General features: G+C 43.5%; 1 protein-coding gene across 1 annotated transcript; it reads left to right on the top strand.

Annotated features, from left to right (window-relative positions):
- Window positions 1–653: 653 nt before the first annotated feature.
- LOC138249758 (dicarboxylate carrier UCP2-like) lies at window positions 654–16,771 on the top strand. Its single transcript, XM_069203826.1, has 8 exons — window positions 654–762; window positions 3,174–3,294; window positions 5,235–5,464; window positions 6,610–6,817; window positions 12,311–12,508; window positions 13,784–13,885; window positions 15,409–15,589; window positions 15,749–16,771. The coding sequence occupies exons 3-8, from the start codon at window positions 5,339–5,341 to the stop codon at window positions 15,843–15,845; spliced, it is 912 nt and encodes a 303-aa protein (XP_069059927.1). The 5' UTR covers window positions 654–762; window positions 3,174–3,294; window positions 5,235–5,338; the 3' UTR covers window positions 15,846–16,771.
- Window positions 16,772–17,243: the final 472 nt, after the last annotated feature.

Here is a 17,243-nt window from a genome sequence, read left to right on the forward strand (position 1 = left end):
ACAGAACATGAAGGGGGCCCCTCTCCGGACTCACTCAGGCCAGGTGCTGTGCTGAGGGGGCCCCCTGAAGCTTGGGGCACCTTTCACACCGTGGGCTGTGAAGGCCTTTGTTACCCCCCTGCAGCACCTTTACAAAGGGGAAAATGCCTCAAAGGATTGTCCCTTCCTGCACAAAACAATCACCTCTCTACGGCAGGAGCCCTTGCACCATGGCGCAAGGGTGGCGGCGTTGGGGCTAGGATGAGCTGAGCTCGCCTCGAGGAAGAAGCCAGTGGTGATACCACCCGGTTACCATTTCATCACCTTCCTTGGCCCTACCAGGTCCTCGCATCTTTCCGGTCCGTACCGCCCTCGCGGGGAAACCCCACTTCCCAGCAGCAGCGCCTCGAAGACCGGGCTTCTCAGCATTCACTGCCACATTCTTCCAGCGGACTCCACCTGCACCCCACCCTGACCCACCGAGTGAGTGATCTATTTTCACCAGTGCCTGCAGAAGGGGGCCGGGGCTGTTTGTTCCCGGGACCTGGTGACATCAGATGCGTGTGGTCGCCCCTCTGGGCGTCACAGCCCTCGTCTGGGGGGGATAAGGTTTCCCCCTGGCAGGGGTATATATTCCGAGGCCCAAGATTCTTTGTCAACACAGAGCGGTGCTCCGAGCGCAAGCGTTTAAAGGCCTGAGGCGGCTGCACTGTCCCTACCACTGCCCAGCGGGCTCTTTACCACCAGAGGAGCGCCTCCTCCACGCGGCACCGACAGGCAGGGGTAAGCAGCACTGAATCTGTGATACCACATACGTGGTTTGCAGCGCTTAGAAACGGCGGGACTGCGGTACGGGGCGCTATATTAAAACCGCATTTTCATTGATATGTTATGATGCAAATAATTAGATTGACTAGTTAATGTGTCTTCATTTGTAACAACAGCGCATGGTGTCACTTGTGTGGTTTTTATGCCACCGTAGTGTGCCTATGTAATATTCCGAGCATCACAAACCAGCTGTTCAATATTTAACTTATATATGTATTTCGATACAGAAAAGCAACTGCGTGAGTTAGGTAAAGCGCTTCTCTGCTCCCTGAAGCAGTTCTGTGCTGTATCAAATGCTGGATATTCTGAACTACCCCAGTCGCACAGTTAGACATAGAAGGCTTGTAAAAAAGGTAGATTCGCACATTTTCTGTAATTTGTTGCACAAACAATCTTCATTGCTAGTGCTTGTTTCTGGGCGCTGGCTCCCAGGTACCCATCAACACTGATGGGGAAGCAGAGATCTACGTGGTCCTGAAAGCCAAGGCTAGAGAGAGTGCCTCAGTCTAACGTGGACACAAATCCACAAAGCTTGTGGGTACCTAGTTGAACCTAGCTGCACATAAAGTGCCATTTGTGCACAGAAACGGCAAGTTCTGGGTTAGCCATTAAGAAATTGGGGCTGTTCACAAACCTTTCCAACGTGCACAACTACACTTAGTGCCAAAAAGGGTGGTGTAATCCTGAACATTGTCACACATACACGCTGCTTTGTATAATGGAGGGGGCACCTGCATGGATTTTTACCCTTGGAAAATTGTAAAACAGAAGAACTTCTGGTTAATTCACACCTTAACTCTCACAATAAATTCGAGTATTCACACAAGCGAAAGCTGTGCCATTCAGAGTTGTGTGAACATTGAAATGCTCTATTATCTCACATTTAAGTGTGCAGTTTTTGCGATTTTGGTAAATCTCAAAAATCGTTGTTGTGAGTTTTATTTTAAAAACTGTACTACTAAATTCCTGCCCTTTAGAAATAGCATATAATCTTGCACATGTGGCTAAGTTACAGCGTGCACTTAGACAGTGGTTTCTTGTTATCAGGCTTAATTAAACAAAAATGATTTTATGTTTTTATGAGGTTTGTCTTCTGTTGTTCAGCGTTTGGATATCTATCTTTGCTTCACAAATATTTAATAATAAATTCATTTTTTTAAATATCAGCGCTGCACACAAGAGCACACATATGTTGTAGGTACTATAAAGTTATTTTTAAAGGATGGCTCTGAAGGAGAGCTGGTCTACTCGACTGTTGGACTTGCTTTGAAACCTTTGGCCAGGCCACAAGCGTGTCAGCATCTCTGTTACAGAAATGGCATTTCTGTAAAAGGGAGTGTGGCCGGTCAGAACAGCACCCCTGCTGAAGTAGACCAAAGGTGAGGGTCCCCATGAGTTCAGGGCTATATTTCGGTGCACCTCGTGCTGTGAATACCGAGAAGGCCTGGCATCTCCTGGGTAATGAGATTGCATTACCGTGTTCTGACTTGTTCCAGGGATGCCTGGCTTTCCATCAGCCCTGGCAGGATGCCCTGGTGCCCAGCGGACTGTACTGAGCACAGACATCTTTGTGGGCATTGAACTGATGTAGCAGCAACCACCCAGATAATCGTGCCACCCCACCTTCATCGTTGCCCCTTCCACGACTCATTGCTGATATTAAGCAAGCAGCAGAAACTGAAAGATATCTTCATACAAGACCCATCAATTGGTGTAAGCACTTCATATATAGGATAGAATAAAATAGCCCCCCCACCCCATAATTTACAGATTCTCACCAGCAAATGATGTTGTCAGTGCATTTGTCTATTTTCAGCTGTATGCTTTTCAATGTTTGTTTACAGGTGTTATTATAATAACTACATATTTGACCTAAATATATCGTAGTTTATATTACATATCCCTTTAAGTATAAACTTTGTGATAGCCCTCAGTTGATGAAGAGTGCTCTGACTCCCTCCGAGTCCTGGTACACATTCTATGAAACCACATCACCAAATACTCCAGAAGTCGTTCCGTCTTTCAGTTAATGTTTTAACCTTATGGGTCAATAGGGACAAAAATACACCCATTTTCAAAATTTCTAGGCATAAAAAAATTATCCTTGCTGGTAAAATACTGGCCAGGTGGCAACCATAACTGCTGGGATTACAGAACATGTGATCTTGTATCAAATTCAACAAACTATCTCTCATTATGGCACACCCTCTCTGCCATTTCTGGCCTCTTTGTGACAAATATACCTGATACAGGCAAGAACACAAACTCGCGACCTGCCCTCCGGCTCTACACCTTCTGCACCACAACCTAAGTACCGTGCACACTGACTTTGTAAGATAATAACAATTTATGTTCTGGCATTTCAGATCTCTATTATGTTGAAGAGCAGCCCGGTTAATTCACATTTCATGGAAATCTGCGAACAAAGAATTGTGAGCCAGTTTTTTATGGAAAGAGACAAAACGTTTTGATTATTCGCCAAACCAGGTAATTGTGACAATAGTGTTACCTTTCAAATCAAGGGAGGGGAAACCGAAGTGTTCCTAAATGTCAGAGCCAGGGCCGGTGTCCCCATCCCCACTCTTCGGTCTGCTCCTTTGTTACTGTTTATGAATAATTCTGAGAAAGTGTAATAACAGCCGAAAATTTGGCAATGGGTGAATGTGGGTTTTTGGTTAAAGGGTTCCTTTCACTGTTGAGAAAAAACAGTTCTCTTTGCCCAGTTCTGCATCTCCAACAACCACCAACAACAAGCATTCTAGAATGTTGCGCTGTTTGACAACGTCAGCTGATATTTTGAGATGTTTTGTGACATCATCAGTGGAGGACCACTTTAAGGTATAGCTTTTTACACTGAAAACATAGAATTAGGCACACTTCTGATTTTTAATGCAAGAACCTAGAAATGGAGCAGCAGGGTTACTTTATTCCTTATAATATATGGTCACACCATCACGTTTCCCACAAAGCACTTGAATCCTTGATGCATAGCTATTTCATATGAAAGAGAGATCATGTTTGCAAACGTCAAGAATAAAAATAGGATCTCTAGTGCAAAATTAAACACATCAAATACGTTGTTAGATATGTGTTGCAGACACATATTAGAATCAGATAAATACAAGTCACTTTTTTTTTAAAAGGCACTGTAAACATGCAAACATGTTCTAACTTTTCTATAATTATCTAAGGAGTACAAAAAAACGCTCTGCCATAGATATCTCTGTTTTGCTTGTCACTGTACAGCTTGAAAAACAGAGCAGAAGAAAGAAAAGTAACAGTTTTGTTTGTTAAACAGCTACTTTAATTATGCTCTGTGATCTGACCTGTCTTTCCCTGACTACTCGCTCTGGCAGGTTGTGACATCAAAATTCAACTGTAATAAGGTCACAGTTGAGTTCTGACTTATTTCTTTATAATAGACAACTGGGTGCATCACAAGCTGCTGATGATAAAAGAATGAAAGACTGTTTTTGATATACGGATTGCTGAACCCCATGTGTATTAAACACACAAATACTAGCGTATGTTAGGTCCACAGCTCTAATACAAACATTCTACCATATTTTTTCCTGTGGCCAACAAAGTCTACCTTAAAATACTGCCAGTTCAAGAGACTTTCTCAAGTTCATTTCACTTGTCACTGAACAAGATGACTGACTTGTATGGCCTTTAACCTTGAACACATCCGATTACTTGTGTGTGCTTATGTGACGGGGTTTAGGACAACAAAAAGGTTAAACAAATCCATATGGGAAGGACAAGACAGTTTAGCTTTCTGAGGATTTGGAGAGGAAGCAATACACAAAACCCCCATGGGGGTTGAAGCAAAGAATAACATACTTTACTTGTTGATAATGTGTGTAATAATTGTGTTTGACAACATACTCTGTAATTAAAAAAATGATGTATGCGAAAACAATGTGTGTGCTATGTGTCAAAGGTGAGTCACATCTGGATGGCCTAAGCTGTCCTCCTCTACATTGTCTGCTAATTAATAAAGATATATCTGTTGGCCATATTTTGTGTAATATGGGCAAACACTGAGTCAAAACTCCAACTCTTAGTTGAATGTAGGTGCTACAATGCTCATTGTAGTTAGTGAATGAATGGATGCACAGATGAATAGAAACAGACAGACATTTATAATGTACTTGAGGGTTTGACATTTTATATGTCACACAGGAATCATGGCATAAGATCAAATGTGTGTACATCCACATTCACACAGAAAGACACACATGCACCACCTATTATTTCATGTGATAAAGAAGTAGCATAATGCAATCAATATCAGTAGGTTTGGGCATTAGGGAGGAGGCTGGAAGAAAGTGATATGACACTGTGGGCTGGCGGTACATGACGCAGATCTTATACCACAAGGTATTCGGCTCAGCCAAGAGAATAATGCCAATCCCTTGGTTTAGTTGCAGGTGTATATGTGCTTCCAGTAAGAGCACTCGTGACCTATCCGACACCTCTCGAACCCGACTCCAGTTGCACCGCGACTCATTCCAACAAACGCGAGAAGATGGTTGGACTGAAGCCCACAGATGTCCCTCCAACAGCTGCTGTCAAATTTGCTGGAGCAGGGACAGCGGCCTGCGTGGCCGACCTCTTCACCTTTCCACTGGACACTGCAAAAGTCCGGCTGCAGGTAAGTTACCTGGGCACTATTCATGTTGATCATGAGGGCATACAAACCACATCATAGCTAACAGGTGATTGAAGCGTCTTCTTGTACCAAGGAGTTTAATAGGTACACATTCTGTATGCATCCCTCAATTTATCACAGATTGGCACGTCGGTACCCTGGCATGCTGAAACACTAGACCATCCTCCCAACGTGCCCTTCTATTAGAGCCAAGTATCTATGAACTTTGATGCCCCATAGAGAGCAGCCAGAGGGCAACCCATGCGCAACCCGAGCGCAAGGGGTGCAATGAGATTGGATCTTTTTTCCACAAATCTGCTTGTGGGGCCCTGCCTTATTAGGGGTGGAAGTTGTGACTCAAACCTTATCACAGGTATGAGGTAAGAGAAAGTGTGTAAGACAAACTATAGGCTTCCAAAACTTTTTGGCAAATGTATAGGGTCAGGGCTGGTGTTACACCCACAGGTCTCCAAGTTCTCAGCCTCTCAGCACCCCACCTTGCGGTCCGATGAGCTGCGCAGGGCAGAATGGTGCCACTAGGTTGTCCAGTAAGTTGGCATCAGTCCGGAGCACCCACTCCACAGAAAAGCGACAACCGGTCCTGACCTGAGTGGGATAGTGGAAACTAATCCTTCGCTATTGATATTACAGCAGCTAACTGAAAGACCAAAGAACCCTAGAAAGCCAACACCATAGTTCTTGGCATCACTCCATATTTTGGGATATCTGGATACTGCTGTTGCTAGGACAACGTTAGTTTTTTCTGTAAATTATACTGTAGTATATTAGCACCATTCGCTACATGCTTCTCTCTGTAACATTAGTGCCGTTTGCAGATTCGGCAATACTTATACAGGCAAAACACCAACTACCCATTGGACAATGTACCCAATTTACAAAGCAGAGTGAAAAAGCAATTTGGCCGCTGAAGTATTTTGTAATTTCTTCTTCCAGCAAACGGATTAGGGATAGTGTCTGACGTGTGACATTTTGGGTCATAAGAGGTTGGTGCGCAAACTGGTCTAATACTCACTGCGTAAATACAGATGCAACTATAGGGTATAAACTAACATAGCACGATATTTTATAAACCCTGGTTATACTGAATTTTATTTCCGAATGATTAGTTGACCTTCACTTTATTTCAGATCCAAGGGGAAGGAAAATGTGCAACAAATGTGAAGATTGTCCAGTACAAAGGGGTCTTCGGCACCATCACAACCATGGTGAAGACCGAGGGCGCGGCAAGCCTCTACAATGGACTGGTGGCCGGGCTGCAGCGACAAATGAGCTTTGCTTCCGTCCGCATTGGACTGTACGACACGGTCAAGCACTTCTACTCAAGAGGGTCTGAACGTAAGTGTGAAGCCCTAGATCTTCCTTTTTTACGTTTCAAAGCCTTCCGGGAATTGAAAATGTTTTCAAACCTCCATATTGAACCATAGGTTAATTGACAGAATTAAAATACGGTAATACATCCCAATAGTGCCAACATTAAGGCACGATATAGGAGACAGATCCACTGTTCTATGTCAAAGGGGTTACCACCAAGGCAAGATAAATGTGTTTGATGCTGCAGTCGTTATTCACTTATCCATCTCAAAAGTGTCACCTCAAGAGTCGTCATTGAGGCATGAGAAAGGTGGCAGATGCTGTGGTGGCCATCCAACTCAGCAGGGTGACTGACATCTTGTGGAAGTTGCCCACAGGTCAATCTCACTGGAGCCACTGTTGAGGCAATACACCAGTGACAGATGTTGCAGTGGTCAACCACTAGCCCATTTCAGTAGGTCTATGGTTAAAGCATGATGGCGCAGTAGTCTTCCATTGCAAAAGGGCCACTGTTGGGACAGGAATGTCCCTTGCACGGTGTACTGTGCTGAACTTGTTAACAAATGAGTGCTAGTGCCCAGAGGCCTACTTCAGAGAAGCAATTAAAAATCGGTGTGCCTAATACCAAGGCTGCAGAGTGCGAAGGGTCCTTTAGGAGAGGCCAGCCTTGTGTCTCTTTTCCTGATTGTGGGTTCATTAGGATCTTGATAGCCAGGTGCAGAAATCTTGCATTTCTTTGTGATTCTGTGGTGGGTGCTGCAAACTGAGGACAACCCTATGTGAGGAGCATGTCTTTACAAAAAGACAGCCTAGAAAGGACAAGAGAGAAGAAGCAATCCAAACCGCTTCTCAGTGTGCGGAGTCCACATCCCTGACTGCTTTATCTGGATGAAAGTGTGAGCTGCTCGCACACTTGTTCTTCCAGTTTCTCTTTGACCAAGGAAGCAGGTGATCTGTAGAGTACCCAGAGCACCACTGTGCAATCAGAGCTGGTGTCTGTCTGACGGGCCGCTTCCTAGAGGTGAGGAGTCCTCACCTGCAGTCTGACCTGGAAGCAAGAGCTGTCTCTCTATCTTGAAACTCCAGGAGGCTGACCTGACTGAGAAGATAAGGGAAGGAGATACCAACCCTGCAGGAGGTGTGGACTGCCAGAACAAGCAGAAGCTGCTGTCTTCGGAGCTGAGGGTCCATCCACCCAGACAGACTCAAGTGAGAGCAACCAATGTGGTCCCAGATCAGAGCGCCGGGTTCTTGCCGAAAGCGGCCGACACTGTGTCACTCTTCTAAAGAGTGCCTGAAGCAGACTGTGCCACTGTGATTCGGAAGCGGATGTACAGCATCCTTTTTTTAAATCTTTAGAATCATTAGGTTAGTCTCAATTAGACCTAGAACCAGATCTATCATCATTCGACGCATCACAATGCACTGCGCTGCATCAAATAGAAAGAGCCGGAATGAGGCGTAGTTATTAACAAATAGCGCAGTCCTGCTCTCTGCACTGGCATAGTCAGTGCAGCCTAGCACCAACACCAGCACCCTTGCATCATGGTGTCTATGTTGCAGGCAGGATTGTTTTTGTTGCAGCAAGGTACACCTTCCTGCACAAAAACAATCCTTAGAGGCGTCTTCTCTTTCTAAGTGTTCTGCGGGACACTTAGAAAGAGGGAAAAACATGAAGACATTTCTCCTTAATGCTCCTCTATTGGGAAGGTGTAGCATTTTAAGACACATTACATGTATTTATAAATCTGGGAATGAATCAAAATACATGGGTGGATGTGTGGGAACACTAACTCTCCACCTATGTAACACCTTCCCAATGCAGTGTAACACAAGGCAGCAACTTGATTTTCGAAGCAACGCAGGGCCACGCAAGGTGGCCCTGCATGGCTTTGTAAATCTGACTCGAGGACGGCCCAATCTTATGATAAATCTGTCCCCATTTCTTCAGTGCTTGAATACATAGAACCCAGTTTTCGAGACCAAACTACATCTCTCTCCAGGTGCTACAGTCAGCATCAAGAGGAATGCTCAGCTAACCCTGCACAGAGAAGGCAGGAGCTGTCCAGCAGAGCTGGCGCTCACGGAGAAGGGCACCTGCAGGAATCTGCTGCACCCGAATCATATTAAGGCATCCACTGGGGCCTAGGCCACAACCTCAAAATGGCGAGAAGTGATAAGTCACAGTGCTACTATCAAACAAAACATGTTTAAGGAGAATATATATTGAAAATAAAAGAGTTGGATCTGCCCAACTTGGAACCTTATCTTAGCATCTGGGTGCTTTCTAATAAAACTAAAGAAGGGATCTGAGGCTAAGGTATCACAGTGGGTTAGTGGAGACGGGGTTGAGGCTGCGCAAAACTGGAAAGCGTGCATGTCCAGACCCCCAAAGCATTATACGTGATTTATAGACCCCATGGTGCCTGGGGCCCAGGTCAGGAGGCAGTACCACTAAAGGGGAGGGAGACATGATATATCTTTAATGTAGACACACAGCTTTCAGAATATAATTTCCATTGACTGAATATCATTGTGTAGCAGTTTGCGCATATCTCTGTGACAGCACTGATGTTTTTAAGTGAGTAGTGTAACTTTTCACAATGGGATAAGCATTTGGTTTATACAGCGTTATGGTTCATAAACTATTGGTTGGGTACAGTGTTAGGGTTCATAAAATGTTGGCTAGGTACAGTGATTGGTTCATGAAACTGTTGGTTGGGTACAGTGTTAGGGTTCACAAGATCTTGGTTAAGTACAATGATATGGTTTATTAACTCTTGGCCAGGTACAGTGTTGTGGTTCATAAACTGTTGGTTAGGTACAGTGTTATAGTTCATTAACTCTTGATTAGGAACAGTGTTATGGTTCATAAACTGTGGTTAGATACGGTGTTATGGTTCATAAACTGTTGATTAGGTACAGTGTATGGTTCATAAACTATTGGTTGGCTACACTGTTAGGGTTCACAATATCTTGGTTAAGTACAGTGATATGGTTCGTTAACTCTCGATTAGTAACAGTGTTGTGATTCGTAAACGGTTGGTTAGGTTCAGTGTTATGGTTCATAAACTCTTGGTTGGGTACAGTGTTAGGGTTCACAGTCTCCTTAAGTACCATGTTATGGTTCATTAACTTTTGACCAGGTACAGTGTTGTTGTTTATAAACTGTTGGTTAGGTACAGTGTAGGGTTCATAAAACTGTTGGTTGGGTACAGTGTTAGGCTTCACAATATTTTGGTTAAGTACAGTGATATAGTTCATTAACTCTTGACTAGGTATAGTGTTGTGGTTCATAAACTGTTGCTTAGGTACAGTGTTATGGTTCATAAACGCTTGGTTAGGTAGAGAGCTATGTTTCATAAACTGTTGGTTACATTCATTGTTGAGGTTCAGAAACTCTTGGTTAGGTAGAATGTGATGTTTCATAGACTCTTGGTTAGGTACACCGTTACGCTTCATGGTTTTCGTTGGGTACACCATGATCCGAGATAAATTGTACAAACTGTTGTCTGAGCACTATTGAGCAGTATGTTTTTAAAGTGCCCCCAGATCAACAAACTGTTTAAAACACTGCCTCTTCAGCAGCACGCTGCCCACCTGATGTTTACAGCACTTGCACAAGACCTGCTGGCATCATGCCCCAGGTCTGCGCCTATCCTTGCACTTAGCTAAGTAGGCTTCTCCTATAAGAGCAAAAGATAAAGAATAAAAGTCACATGCCACCCAAAGATGTGGGCACTGGAAAAATACAGACTCTCGAGACAGTCACCTTCTGCCCATGTCTCCGCTATTTTCTTTCAGTAGCAGGTACAACCGCCGGGAACATCATGCCAGCAACATACAGCGTGGAAAAGGGGCACCATTGGGTTCAATTTAGAGTGCTGTGTTTGAGAACTGGGTGGCAAGCAGTGTGCTGTACAACAATGGCGACTCGGTTGTCATTTGTTAAGCAGTTCTGAAGACTGAGCAACAGCACTACTCTCAAACTCAAGGTTGCATTCAACCTGTTGGCAATTCCTAGAAAATCAACCTTATCATATAGTTTGAATGGCACTGTTGTATTTGAACCTCTAAAAGACGCCACGTGCAAACTGGATGAAATCCGAAGCACACCTTTTTGTAGACAGTGTTCATAAATAGAAAGGTCACATGGTGAAACCTGAAAGAGTTTATGTTAACATGGAAGTGTTTAGAACATGGGTACTCACAAACATTTTCACAGGGGCCAAAAAGTTTGGTCTGTGATGTGCCCGAGGGCCGCATCGATGCCAGAGGAATGGCAACCGAGCGAGGGAATTAGGGGGATTTGGCTGCTAGATATGGGTAGGCGAAGTGAAGGATATACGCCTAGTGACTAATTTGAGCAATATGAAACTAGGAAACCTGAGATTAATCTCTTCTTCTCCACTTTTCCAAATTGTGTGATCCTAGACAATTGCTTACTTTCACTTTCCCTCCTTTTTGTCATTATCACATATGAGGACAGCAACATTTCAGCATCTACACTGTAAAAATATGCTCCTGTTTTTGATTTAAAAACTTTGATATTGTCCATGTACAGTAGGAGACCAGGTCACTCAAAACGTGCACAAAACACCTGACTTGTCTCTTTAATACACTATTGGCATATTTGGGAGGGTAGGGTAAGAATTAATGTTTCTGAATTCATGTTTGAAAACTATCATTTGTAAATTAATACTTCTCATTGCAATGATATAATAACTTATACTTAGGTTGAACGGTTCATCATGTTAACTTAATACACTTTTTGAATTTTGAAGCAACTGTTATATTTTTACACTTTTTCTGCAAGATGTCTTTAAAAATGAACCTGTTTCTCAAGTGAAGCTCAGGACTCTCTGATTACTTACTTCCTTTCCATCAGTTAACCATGAAATATTTAAGATCTTTTATTTTTAGAGCTGAATCCAGTGAACAGCAGCCCTGTACTCCTGTTGCCCAGGGGGCCGCATATAAAGGTCAGGGGGGGCCGCATGTGGGCCCCGGGCCATACTTTGAGTATCCATAGTTTAGAAGAATCTCTGGGGCACTCCAGGAGCTGAAGAACGTTAAGGGCCAGCATTTAGGATAGTTTATCACTTTCATGTTTGCATCTGATTGCCAACTTTGTTCAGTGTCAAATAGTGTTGATAGCCCTTTCTTAGTTTTTTGGCTATATTCAACAATCTTGAGATTTGCTTTAAATTAAATTTCCAGATAATTCAAGCAACCGATGCAGGGAATCCCTGTATCTTTGCACTATAAATTTTCAGTGATGGGAAATGTGGCAGCATGGGGCAAAGTAACTTACCAGAGATTGAACAATCAGGTGAGTTAGGCAATGGGGATTAGAACCTGGGATATGTACAAACCAGACCATTAACTCTCGAAACACGCCTGCCTCCAAAGCTTCACTCTGCTGGCTGGTGTCATCTTAAGGTGCTTTGCGATAATAATTTGCTGTAACATCTCTCTCTTAGGTGACTAATAACACTGAATTCTTTTCTCTTTCAGATTCTAGCATGGCTAGCCGGCTCCTTGCAGGGAGCACTACTGGAGCCATGGCGGTCACCTTCGCCCAGCCAACAGATGTGGTGAAAGTGCGATTCCAGGCTCATGTGAAGCTGACTGATGGGAACCGGAGATACAACGGGACCGTGGATGCCTACAAGACGATCGCCAAGGAGGAAGGCATCAGAGGACTCTGGAAAGGTAGGATACTTGGGGTATGCACAAGAGAAGTATCTGGAGAAACAGCGGAGAACAGGCATGTGGCACACTATCTGACATAAGATTACTCGTCTCCATCTCAAAGCACTTACCGTCTGTGAAATTGACATTTTCCAATCACTTTATATCTTTCTTCCAAAAGAGCAAAAAAAACAAGGTGCAAGCCAATGCTGTTTTTATGGCCCAAACCTTGAACTTAGGACCATTCCCCTCATGCTCACATAGGGGGTTTCCTGTTAAGCAAACATTCCCTCATCCTATGTTCCTCCCCTTGGTACGCCTCTCCCACCCTACTGAGACACACGCATAGACACTACCATCCCACACTCTGCTCCCATCTGAACCGTGTGGTTTGCCAACAATTACAATGGACAGGTTCTCAAAGCTTTTAAAATAGAACATATTTGTAAAGTGTCCCATTCCTAGACCACTTGTGTCCTCTGCACTCAGAAAAGGTACGAAAAAATAAAGGAGAACGGGCAGTATGTCCTACGTGAACCGTTAGGGTCACATTAGTTGCAGTTCTAATGACTGCTGAGATCATATTGCAAACTGTACAGGTTTATGTTTCCCTACTTTGATGGATTGTAGTCTGGAATATCGAAGCAGTAATAATGAGTGGTCACAATATCATCTTAGCCAAAATATCAAAACCCAATATATAGAGGAGGTAAGTGCACAGAGTGTCGCTATTCTGGTCACCATATTGTGACCATCGATACTCAGAACCCACACACGTTGAAGTTGCAGATGGGCCAATGAGTTCTGTTTCATGCACTAAATACCATCAACCAGAACAGACACATCCCATGGTTCTAGGTGTTAGTGTATACAAAAAAGCGATGGATGGAATGCTTGAATTAATCTCAGCCATTAGTAATTACTTGGGCCACATCCCAGTCCATCCTTATTTTGCACACTATGCCCCCTCAGTTTGTACCAAGGTGTTAATGTAAAAATATACGAGTCCCATAATAAATAGAAAATGGGTGGGGAAAGAAAGGTGAAAGCAGGCCCGGGGTGCGACTCCCACATCATCACCAGCAACCAATCAGCTGTCTCTACCATTGCCCTGCTCTTCATCATACGTGATAAGAGGAAATTAGGGTTATGTTCTCATTGGCGGAGGGTTCCCTGAGCCCCCACCTACCCTTTCACATTGATACCAATAAAAAATCCAGTTTAAAAAATGTGAAAAGAGTAGCACCTGAGGTCCTCCACTCTCACTACAATCGGGTATTTCTTTTTCCAACACAGGAACGTTGCCCAACATCGCCCGCAATGCCATCGTGAACTGTGCAGAACTGGTGACCTACGACATGATTAAGGAAGCGCTACTCAAGAACTGCCTAATGACAGGTGAGTCCAACCTGGCCACAGTACAACTGAGTAGGTAGTAAACTCCTATTAGCATTAAGGCTGAGTATGGAGCCTGGCAACTCTCTTCAGAGGGGCCTGAACCTATCAGCACATGGAAGCTGACTGAGACGAATTTTAATATTTGGAAACTTTTTCAAATTAACTGGTTTTCTTGAAAGTTTTCATCTACCAAACTTGACACATATATAAATATAATTTATGACAAACCACTGAAAATGTGATCCAATGAACCACATTATTTGGATTATTAGGTCTACTACTAAACGTACAGTGCAAAGCTCGAATTATCACTGTAAAGACTCATTGGAGAAAAGAAGAAAAACACGATTACTGTTTCCCAAATTGTTACAATCACTTTACAGGGACAACAACTGGCCTTATACTCAAAGGGCTACTTTAAAGAGTCTTTGTCTCACTGCACTGGTTTAACCCCATTGTATCTCTGTGTTGTATAGCCCGAAATACTTAAATAGAGCTTTTACCATATGCATTCAGTATATTCCTAAGAAGTTTAGTTTTTGTCAAATTTGGGAACAGAGGCTCAGTGAGATAGAGTATTCCACCAAGGGTCACACATTTTTGTCAAGTGGGAAAGCTGAGATTACAACCCTGGTCTCGCAGACCAAACTTCAGCAACTTGGCTGTATAACACTATGGGCCTTATTATGACCCTGGCGGTCTACTGACCGCAGGGTGGCGGTCGGACCGCCGTCAATGTGGCGATCCGACCGCCACATTACGAACGCAGTCGTAGCACTGCTGTCGGACTGCCAGCACGACCAGTTTTCCCTTACAGGATGGTGTGGAGGTGCTGACTGCCTTGGGAATTATGACTGCTTTCTCTGCCAGCAGTAGTATCGCCATGAAATGGCTGGCAGAGACAGGATGCAGGGGGCCACCTACACTGCCCATGCTCTTGGCATGGGCAGAGCAGGGGCCGCCTGGCCAGCCCTGTTGCAAAGTTCACTGTCTACTTTGCAGACAGTGAACTTTGCGATGGGTGCTGGGGCACCCTACGCACTTCAGCATTGCCGCCGGCTCTATTACGAGCTGGCGACAATGCTGTAGGCCGTTTCCCGCCGGACCAGTAGAAAACTTGTAATGGAGCTGGCAGGGAGGGGGCTGCACTGCTGGCAACCTACCCGTCGGGACTTCGGCAGACGGGCTTTTCTGTTCGCCGAAGTCATAATGACCCCCTATATCGCGATTATTAATATGGACCTATAGTTATATCAGATGCCCTATATAATACATAAAATGAAAATGTCCATGCACTTAAAAAAAATTGAGATCAATAATACTGACCCACAATATCACATGCACCCTTATAATATATTATCCAAAAGTGCCCATGCACTTTAAAAGACATGTAGATCTTTCCTCTAGGCTTGTGCAGTTTAAAAAAATGTTTCCATGTTCTCTGAACCACAATACTATTTTAGGATCAGCCAGAGGCACTCTGAATAGTGTTACTTATGATCTTTTTCTTTTTCTTTTCCTAGATAACCTGCCCTGCCATTTTGTAGCTGCTTTTGGAGCAGGTTTTTGTGCCACGGTTGTGGCGTCCCCTGTTGATGTCGTCAAGACCCGCTACATGAACTCGCCCCTTGGGCAGTACAGAAATGCCCTGAACTGTGCAGTCACCATGGCGATGGGCGAAGGGACCACAGCTTTTTACAAGGGGTAGGTGCCCGCGCACTACGATGACCAATAAGAAAAATAAATGGGGTAGACTGTGTTGATTTGCTCATATGATGGGTATCACTACACAAAGTTCTCTTTGCAAATGTAAAAAACATAGAAAGAGCTGTTGGATTACAATCTCTGTGGCTTCCCTTTCAGCTTCATGCCGGCATTCCTGCGCCTGGGATCCTGGAACATAGTCATGTTTGTGACTTACGAACAGCTGAAACGAGCACTGATGTTGGCTCACAACTAGTGCAAGTCATGTTTCTAAGAACTCATGTCTTCAACGCTGCTGAGGTCAAAGCTGCTTGAGTGGGTTCCAGAACTTTACTCTTTTGCTAATGGAAGCTGAAGAAGTTATTTTATGGAGTGTTTACAAGGTACCCAGGCCCCGAGTTCCTGCTGCAGGCTGTGCACCTGTGAATGAAAATGGGAATCTCGCGCTTTCAAGCAGAACACTTGTGTAAATGTTTAAACGTTGCAAAGATTTAATGAGCGAACACCGCTAAATTGGTGACTCTCTGCCAATGGGATCTGGACATACAATATGATGCTGCGGCCAATGTGGGGCTCTTTTTGACTGGTCCAAGGAAAGAAGCAGAACACATTCAAGTCAAGGACCTGTGAGAAAGGAACAGGAACTAAAGGAAAGACAAGCATGATCACTCTTGAGGAGGAAACTAAAGCAAGAAGAAAGGAATAAGTCATCGTTGAGAAATCATTACAAAATGTGCATATTTGTAGATTTCATGAACATGTTTCTTTCTCTGTTTTCTGGCAGCAGGTTAAAAAGGGTGAGAATCGCTGGTCTAACTAGCACAGCATACACGTTTGCCAAATTCCATTCAATGTTGGAAAAGACTGCATCAAAGAAAGTGACTTAATAGGATTAATAAGAAGACATAAGGACGACCAAAGTGAGGGTCCCGGGAATATATTCAGACTACTGGGACTCAGTACAAATCACAGCATTAGGATCTCATAGTTAAACCTTTTCATGAACTAACTGTGAATTCAATTGTTACTTCGAGTTTGAGCTACAAGGGCCAAGAGGTTATATTCCAAAACTGGATGGAGTAACACTTGTCGCAGGTCGACAAAGTACAGAAGTAAATTATATTAATTTGTTGGAATATTTTGTAATGCCTAATACTTAAGCAAATAAAGATATTATAGTAAAAGCCATCAAACCAGTGTGGGCATCTGTGGGGGACCTCAACGGGGGATCAATGATCTAGCGGGTGCTCTTGGAATGACAGGTTATGACAGAATGGTCTTGAGGCGCATCTTGACGAGATGGAGTTCATTGTTATTACTCTAAATTATCTTCACTGCAGTAACACCCAGAAGACATGTGGCACAGCAGCTACACTGTCCACTTTGGATCCAGAATAAGCTTATCCAGTTGACCATACTGTGGGATCCTGGGCAAACATGATTACCAATCAGAGACCTCAACACAAGGGAGTGCATATATATATATATCCATATATATATATATATATATATATATATATATATATATATATATATATATATATATATATACACATATAGTTTATAGGAAGCGCATTGTAACCATTGAACATTTACTATTATTACGTTAAAGACATTGTGTGTAAATATATGTCCACATATTTTAAGCACTAAA

Source organism: Pleurodeles waltl, chromosome 8 (genome assembly GCF_031143425.1).
Source record: "Pleurodeles waltl isolate 20211129_DDA chromosome 8, aPleWal1.hap1.20221129, whole genome shotgun sequence".
NCBI lineage: Eukaryota > Metazoa > Chordata > Amphibia > Caudata > Salamandridae > Pleurodeles > Pleurodeles waltl.